The 8,608-nt window shown below is 43.6% G+C and overlaps 1 protein-coding gene across 1 annotated transcript in view; it reads right to left on the reverse strand.

Moving 5' to 3' along the window:
- Positions 1–1,865: 1,865 nt before the first annotated feature.
- rab35 (RAB35, member RAS oncogene family) overlaps positions 1,866–8,608 on the reverse strand; it is an 18,540-nt gene continuing 11,797 nt past the window's right edge. Inside the window, exons 4-6 of the mRNA XM_015398333.1 lie at positions 6,814–6,938; positions 6,613–6,737; positions 1,866–3,611 (exon numbers count right to left, since the gene is read on the reverse strand). Of these exons, the coding sequence (XP_015253819.1) occupies positions 3,483–3,611; positions 6,613–6,737; positions 6,814–6,938 (379 nt within the window). The 3' untranslated portion in view covers positions 1,866–3,482. The remainder of the gene's footprint in view (positions 3,612–6,612; positions 6,738–6,813; positions 6,939–8,608) is intronic.

Genomic DNA, 8,608 nt, shown 5'->3' on the forward strand with positions numbered 1-8,608 from the left:
GATATCAAAAAAGTACTCCAGAGTGTTGTTCAGCATGGGGGTGAGTAGAAAATGAAGGCTAATCATGTTTTGGGTGTACTATTCCTTTAATGTCCTCAGAGAGATAGAGCTCTGACTGAGGCAACCTCAGTACAAAAACATATACCTTTCAAAATCCCAACACACACACTCTCCCCCCAGGGGAACCGACCCACCCCCGGGATAAAGAACTTTCTCACATTCCGTAAAAGTTTAAAAAAAAACATCCACTGGACTTGCTTTCCAAGGTTTGAAGACGTTTCGCTTCCTCTCCAGGAAGCTTTCTCAATTCAAATGTCTGGATCCGCAGTGAGTTTGAGTCTTTATATAGAGAAGGCCTTGTATTGCTTGGAAACATGCAAATGGTAACCGATGAGTGGGTCGTTTGGTTCCATTGTTGGCCTGTAATACCTGAAACCTGTCTATGATTCTGAAGGTCGGTCGTTAAAGGCGGGGGGATTGCCTCCTGTAATACCTGAAACCCACTCATTGGTTACCATTTGCATGTTTCCAAGCAATGCAAGGCCTCGTCTATATAAAGACTCAAACTCACTGCGGATCCAGACATTTGAATTGAGAAAGCTTCCTGGAGAGGAAGCGAAATGTCTTCAAATCTTGGAAACCAAGTCAAGTTGATTGTTTGTTAAACTTTTACGGAATGACTATGACCTGGATGACTGAGAACCTTCATCAGCGTACCTCAACATCTTTTACTCCACAATAAACTCAGCCTTCTTTACAGTTTTACTGTTCATCTATAACCTATAATGCTAAGAGGTGTCGAGTAACAAAGAATAACTTTGTTACTAAAGTAGAAATGTTGGCTATCAATACTCTTAATGGAGTAATTATATTTTAAACAAGATTTTACTTTACATCTTTTTGCAATTATCTCTACTTTCTACTCCTTACATTAAAAAAATTACTTGTTAGTTTTGTTTAATTTAAGTTTATTTTCATTATGGCCTGTTGGTATTTGAAAAAAAAAACATCAAAATTAGTTTCATCCAGAAAATTAATTTATTTTTGGTTGGTGCTGCCCCAACCTGTTGCTCACCACATGCATACTGTTTCAAGATGATGGAAATGTGACACTGTTACACTAAGAGAATGAAATCTAAGGAAGTTATCATCCAGAATGGTAGAAAAATTTTCCTTTAATAGAGTAGAGCAGCAAAGCTTCTGTTCTCAACATGTTTTCCTGCATTACTTTTATACTTTAGCTTTAAAAATGGTACTTTTATACTTTATTTTGGAGTAAAAAGCTTAAGTTAATACTAATCACAACAGTAGGATTTATATTTCTACTGGATTAATAAATATAAATACTTTTGACATCTCTGGATATTTTTCATGTTTCACAGTGAAACTGATAAACATTTTTTATTAAAGGGAAGAAAATATTTCAGGCTTCTTCATGCAGTAATTGTGACGATTATGTTTTAAAGATAAAATGTTAAATCCGGTGCAAACTAAATTATTTCTATTTATATGCATTCTGTGTTTTGTTTGGGCTCTTTTGCACGAAGCACTGCACTTTTACCTTCCACTCAACTTTCTATATTTACAGTGTGCTTGGATACAGCAGCTTCTTTCGCAGCAACCTTCTCATCAGCAGCCGTCTGCAGACCCAGACTTCTCAGGAATCAGAAATATATAAAACAATTTTGTTTTTTTTCTATAAATCCTAATAATCCAGACGATGAGAAAGCTTTGAACTATTTCTGTTATTGCTTTTATAATATGGGTCAAACTGGTTGAACCGATCCAGCTGCAACTTTTAAAGCTTCTCTAGTTTTATTCTCATAAAAATAGTCAGAGAACAAAGTGAGGACCAGGATGAGCCGTTATGTGTCAAATATTTATTTCTTTAAAACGTTTATTACTTGATTTAATCCATGAAGGGAAAATTGGACATCTTTTGTTTCTCCAGTGTACAGCAAACCACAGCTGACGATGGCGTGTTCTAACCACAGCACACGGAGCATGTCGACCTCATGCTCAGTCTGGTGTGCTAATCGTGTTCTATACCGAATATGAACACACATCTGTTTATTTAGATATATATATATATATATATTTATAAAAGAGAAATCAAAGTTTAGATTTCTGATAGCATCTCTAGGCCTTTGGAACCCGCTCAGAGGACAGACGCTTCCACCGCACCTCCTTCTCCGTCTGCTTTCAAACTCTCCCAATCGAAAGCGACCGCTGCTGTGAGCCGCTTCAGCCTCTCCGGTTCCAGTCCAGAACCAGTGAACCCAGTCCTAAAAGTTCATTCCCATTTGTTCTTATTTTAACGCTCCCAACAGTGAGCCTGGCTGTCGCCATGGACACCGAAAACGCTGCATCAGTCAGCAGTTCCCAATGTTCTGCACGGTGACAGCGACCGGCTCCAGAACCGAACGCACGGTTCGGGTTTTACACACATCTGGAAACAAAAGAAAAAAATAATCTAAACACCAAAAATAAAGAGTTAAAAACCAGCGAAGGTCACGGTTCCTTCGCTGGCAGACGGTGGGTCCATCCACGGCGGAGAGGCGCTGATATGTGGCTGTAGGAGGAACAAGGCTGGTGGCAGCAGAAACACAGAAGAGGGGAGGGAGGGGGGCACTTCCTGAGGACTCAACAGGGTCCCATCAGACGCCGATTCACCCTGTTTCCTGGCAGCCTACGGCCGCTATGGCAACAGTCCAATGAGAGGCTCTGCTGAGCTTCTGATAAATCTATCATTTCTTTATTCTATGTTGGCAGTAACTGTTTAAAAAAAAGGTTTAAACTCTGACAGGGAAATAAGACTGCAGTGAACAGTGCAATCAATCAGAGAGGCAAAATAAAAACAGGAGGAGTTAACGGCGGCTCAGGTTAGACGATGAAGGAAGGGAAGCTTGGCAAAAATACAGGAAAACATAAAAACACCAGTTCTGTCCTTTAGGCTAATCTGCTAATCGTCGGGATTCATCTCCACGCCGACCGAGGAGTTCGTGATCTGTTGGCGGGACGTAGGCTGCGGGGGAGCAGGCCTCTGAAACGTGCGCACATGAGAGAGGCGGCGAGACCTTCCGTCTCTGGAGCACGGAGTCCTCGCTCCTTCCACAGAAAACCCGTCCCACGGAAAGTCTGTTCCTCCCCCCTCAGGCGCGGGGCGGAGCCGGGGCGTCCCGTGTGCAGCGGAGATGAGAAGGAGATGATCAACTGATGGAGGAGTATTTAGGGGGAGGTGGGGGGCTCATTTGATCCATTCCAAATAAAACCTGATCTGACATTTAATAATAATAATAAAAAAATCTGTACAATTCTTTTAAAGTTTCCATGATTAGTTTGTCCAAAGGGGACATTATTTCCATTTATTTTTCATTAAATCTTTATCTGCTCTTTAATTTAGACGCTCTGAGTCCCGTGTGGTGGTGTGAGAGTGTGAGGAGAGAGAGAGAGGACGCCTGCGGCCTTTCGGCGCCGCTTCGCTAGCAGCACTTTTTCTTCCGTTTACTGTTCCGGGTCAGTTTGACCACGTCGTTCTGTTGCTGCTGCTGCTGCTTGGCCAGCACCTCCTTCTTGGCTTTTAACACCAGCTCTGTGATGCAGTTAAACATCTGGGAACAGAGAAACACAGCGGCATTAAACTGGGAGGAAACAGACAGAAACCAGTTAAACTGAACAGATTCTAATGGGATTTTATTCCAGAGATTGAAACGAACGGAGTGAAAGGAAAATCCTCCATCACTTCCAGGCCTTCAAACCAAACATGTTATCATTTATTGTGCGTCATTTCATCTCAGGGTGAAAACCTCAGAGGTTTATAAGGGAACATCATTGAACAAACGCCATGGAGACCGAGGAAGGCAGCAGACGGATCAGTTAGCTTAGGCTACGTTCACACAGCAGCCTGACATTATCCAAATATAACTTTCTTTTGTGGATACAGCTCCTTTTTAAAATATTAACATATTGTGATGAAGTTCATTATTTTCCATAATATTCACCGTGGTCAGTGAACCATTTAGCAGTGGTTTGGTCTCTGTGAGCAGGTAACCGGACTCCGCCAGATGGATTTGCTCCGCATATCCATCTGGAAACCTTCAGTTGAAGTAATTTTGGGAAGAAAAATACTGGTTAGCTGATTGGCCTATGTTGGTGATAGACGGGCCAAATAAACCAATCAGATCAACGAAGCATATGACGTACTAACAGAGCGACGACGAAGAGGAGCCAATTGATAGATCAAACTCTTGCCGAAACAAGTCGGGAGAAGAGCAAAAACATCTTTTCCTCTGAGAAAAGCCTCCAGAGCAGTGTTTTGCTCTTCTTTCAGTGAAGAAATACTCTGTAATTCCGATAAAACTTGCTCGATAGCCACGCTAACGTTAGTTTCATCGGCTGAAGCCGCCATGTTCTTTAGACTGAACTGTCGCGCTTCTCGTTGCGTCACACCTCAACCCGCCTCAAAGCCAACGCTGATTGGACGTTCGTTTGGTGAACGGCTCCAAATTTTCTTTAACGGAGAGTCTCCAGACTGATTAGCGAGTGAAACCTTGAAAGCTCGCAAGATCAGGATGGTCTCACGAGGCTAGTGAGCAGGTGCCAGGTGGTGCTGAAAAATGAAATCATCTCCTTAAACTTTTCAGAAGATGGAAGCATGAAGTTCTCCAAAATCTCCTGATAGCTGCATTGATCCTGCCCTTAATAAAACCCAGTGGACCAACACCAGCAGCTGACATGGCGGCCCAGACCGTCACTGACTGTGGCTACCTGACTCTGGACTTCTGGCATTTTGGCATTTCCTTCTCTCCAGTCTTCCTCCAGACTCTGGCACCTTGATTTCCTGTAAAACTGAGCAACAGCTTCTCTGTAGCCCAGGTCAGGCGCCTCCGCCGCTGTTTCTGGTTCTAAAGTGGCCTGACCTGGGGAATGCGGCACCTGTAGCCCATTTCCTGCACACGCCTGTGTACGGTTGCTCTGGATGTTTCTACTCCAGTTTCCCTCCACTTCTTCCGCAGGTCCCCTAAGGTCTGGAATCGAACCTTCTCCACAATCTTCCTCAGGGTCCAGTCTCCTCTTCTGGCTGTGCAGCGTTTTCTGCCACTTTTTCCATCCCACTGAGGCGCCTTGATGCAGCAGCACTTTGGGAACAGCCTATTGGTTCAGAAATATCTTCCTGTGTCTGAGCCTCTTGCCTGAAGGTGTCAGTGATGGCGTTCTGGACAGCAGGCAGGTCGGCAGTCTGACCCATGATCGGGGTTCTGAGTGATGAACCAGGCTGGGAGTTTTAAAGGCCTCAGGAATCTTTTTCAGGTGTTTAGAGTTAATTTATTGATTCAGATGATTAGGTGCATAGCTCCTTTAGTGACATTTTTCATGATATTCTAATTTTGTGAAATAGGAATTTTGGTTTTTCATGAGCTGTATGCCAAAATCATCCGTATTAAGACAATAAAGGAACTGAAATATTTCAGTTATCGTGCAATGAATCTAAAATATATGAATGTTCAAGTCTTATCATTACATTATGGGAAATAATTAACTTTATCACAACATGCTAATATTCTATTATTTATTATTCCAAATATATCCCACCAGTATGTGATCTCCTGTGTGAACTGAGCTGTTCCACATGCGTAATAGAGGACACAATGACATCACAATCCAGGAAGTAAACATGGATGGCAGTGCTGCAGCTCATCTAGCAATCTTTCCCAACCTTAAGAGAGACACAGGTCGCATTTGAAAAGATCACATACGCATCGGATTCAGGACCACAGAGCCAAGTGGTCCATAGTGGGAAAAAAAAAATAAAAAAAATCAGATCTGTGTTTTGTTCACGCCGTCATTAAAATATCACATACAGGTTGCTTAAGGGCAAAATTCAGATTTGTGTCACATCAGGCAGTAGTGTGAACGTTGCCTTTGTCTTTATGCAACCTGGACCTGGTCTTTAATTTCAATCTTATTTAAAGATTGTTGTTAATGAACTGGCTGAGGCTGGGAAAGAAATGAAAGAGCTTTAGATGTGCCCGAGCGCTAGCATCCATGTTTATTTCTGTAAACACAGAGCACGCCGCCGCCTGTGACGTCACCGCATCCTCTACTGCACATATGGGAAACTTATGTTGCACTAATGCCGGCAGAGTGAACATGGCCTCAAGCAGGGCAAACACTTTGCAATGTTTTTAATCACTGCAAGGAGCAACAGCTCACACTGTACGACAAAAGTTCACAGCTCACGATGTTTTTTCCTCACACTGTGCGACCCGACGCTCCGATACGATCTAATGACGGCTGACTGAATTTCAAACATGTTTGATTTTCTCCCAGCATTACGATTCCTGATGGGAGGTGGTCGTGAGAAGCCGATCGCCCCTCGTTACCCCCCATCACTACACCACGCACCATCAGGCTGAAAGTCGGGCCCGATCTAAAAATTCTCGCACTGAAGAATCGACCCAAAAAGGGCAAAAAAAAAAAAAGTAAAGTGCACGCCCGGATTTTTACCCACTTTTTTTTACTTGCGCATTTTGTCCTAATATGAGCCCCCCCTTTCCTTTCACTCTGCGCCTCCCTGTGTTTCTCCAGCACATAAAGCTACGTCCCTCCTACCTCTTCAACGTTGATGTTCTCCTTCGCGCTCGTCTCAAACAGGCTGATTCCCATCTGCTCTGCGAACTTCTGAGCGTCGGTCGTCTCCACCACCTTGGAGCTCGGGTCGTCGTTCTTGTTTCCCACTGGAACGTTTCCAGAAAGCATTCATGGGTTAACGGAGGCCACCGTCCCGAAGGACGCCTTCAGAAGGAAACCCACCTAATATTCGGCACACGTCGTCACAGTTCTGGTTGATTTCATGTAACCATCGTTTGACGTTGACGAAGGACTCGGCACTCGTGACGTCATAAACCACTATGACCCCGTGCGTCCCTCTGTAGTATCTGAGGAGCAAAAGGAGACGGTGAGCGATCAGACAGCTGGTTCATACTGATGACCGACACATTAAGAGGCTCCTGAGGTAAAGATAGCAAAGATAACACAAGGAAAGGTGCGATTTTGGAATTGGTTCAGGTTATCCTGAGCTATCTCTATAGTTCTGCTGCTATAGGCTTAGACTGCTGGAGGACATAGGGACCCCTTTTTCATCATTCTGCTTCATTCTATCTCTATTCTCCCACTCTGCAGAATCTGTTAGTTCAATCTCTAACGTTCTGCTCTCTCTGCTTTTTCTCATAGTAGCTTCATCTGGTCTGAAACTTTGAGCGAGCGTGGAGCGTCCTAGCACAACTTAGAGCGGCGCAGCGAATGAGCGAACATCCTCCTGGGTGGGGAGCGGGAATTGCGCTCCGCTCTGTTGGTTATCAGACAGATACATCTGTAGAAAAAGACAATAAAAATCCAAAAAGATGGAGAACATCCAGCAGACTGGAACTGGATCAGACCAGATTACAGCTCAAAACACCTCGTATATCACACTGTGGCGTACAGCAGAGGATCTGTGATGCTGTGGGCCAGAAAGCACTAAATCTGGAGCTTTTTACCAGTAAACTAGAACTGGGCTCATCGGTTTCAACACGACAGAACTGGTTCATCAGATGAGGAGGAGGGGAGACGTACGGAGATGCAGAGTTAGACGCCCCGGGTAGAAAGCCCACCAAGCTGGAGCCTTTATTTGACGGCAATCACAGGAGCTTTGCTGCTGAATTCATCCCATCAGCTCATCTCCATCCTCCTAAGTTTGTTAGTTTTAAACATTTTATCAAACTTCAGCTGTTTGACAGACAGTCAGAGCTTCTGGAATTCATTTAGGACATAACGAGGCGCCATGACCTCCACTTCAGTGACAATGGGCCTGAACGGGCCTCCTGTTCTGCAGCCTTATTAAACTGGGACGGGAATTCTCCTCTGGGGCCCAAACATCCTCATGACTTTATCCCTTCAGGAAGATTTGGATTCCTGCTCGTCTGCGCTGCTGCTGCAGTCCTGCTGCTCATTACTGAGCGCTTCGGACTAGAAGCAGCAATGCACTAAATTCACCAAGGCAACAAAAAAAAATAAAAAAAATCCTGCAGCTTGATGCAAACTTTAGATACTTCTGACTGAAGATTTATGTAAAATCAGAGAGTTAATTAATTTAGCAAAACGCAGTTTGAGTGCAATAAAGAATCTTTATTGTTTCTAAAGATCCTGTCGCCACCAGCAGGTTTCCTCACGCTTCGTTTGATGGTGAACTATATTTTAACTTTACTAAAAACTGCTGATAACTTCATCAGACACATCTTTTTATATATACCGTTAAGAACAAGTTCAAGTATTTACAACGGCAGCCTGACAAGCGGAGTAACCACTTAGGAAAAGGGAAGTAGGGCTAAAATAAATACATTAGTAATACATACAGAAAATACTATTTAAGACGCAACAGAAAACCCAAAGATGACTGTAGAGAAGCAGCTGCAATGGCAGGATGAAATTGGAATGAGTCTATCCAGTTTAAGAATATTTTACAGACCGTTCCAGTCACCAGCAGCAGCAGATTTTACAGAGTTAGGCCATTTCTTAATCTGTGTACTTGTGCGTTCTTGTGAAACGTCATCAGCCTCAGCCCTAGTAC

The sequence above is a fragment of the Cyprinodon variegatus genome, unplaced genomic scaffold (assembly GCF_000732505.1).
Source record: "Cyprinodon variegatus isolate N-32 unplaced genomic scaffold, C_variegatus-1.0 Scaffold927, whole genome shotgun sequence".
Classification (NCBI taxonomy): domain Eukaryota; kingdom Metazoa; phylum Chordata; class Actinopteri; order Cyprinodontiformes; family Cyprinodontidae; genus Cyprinodon; species Cyprinodon variegatus.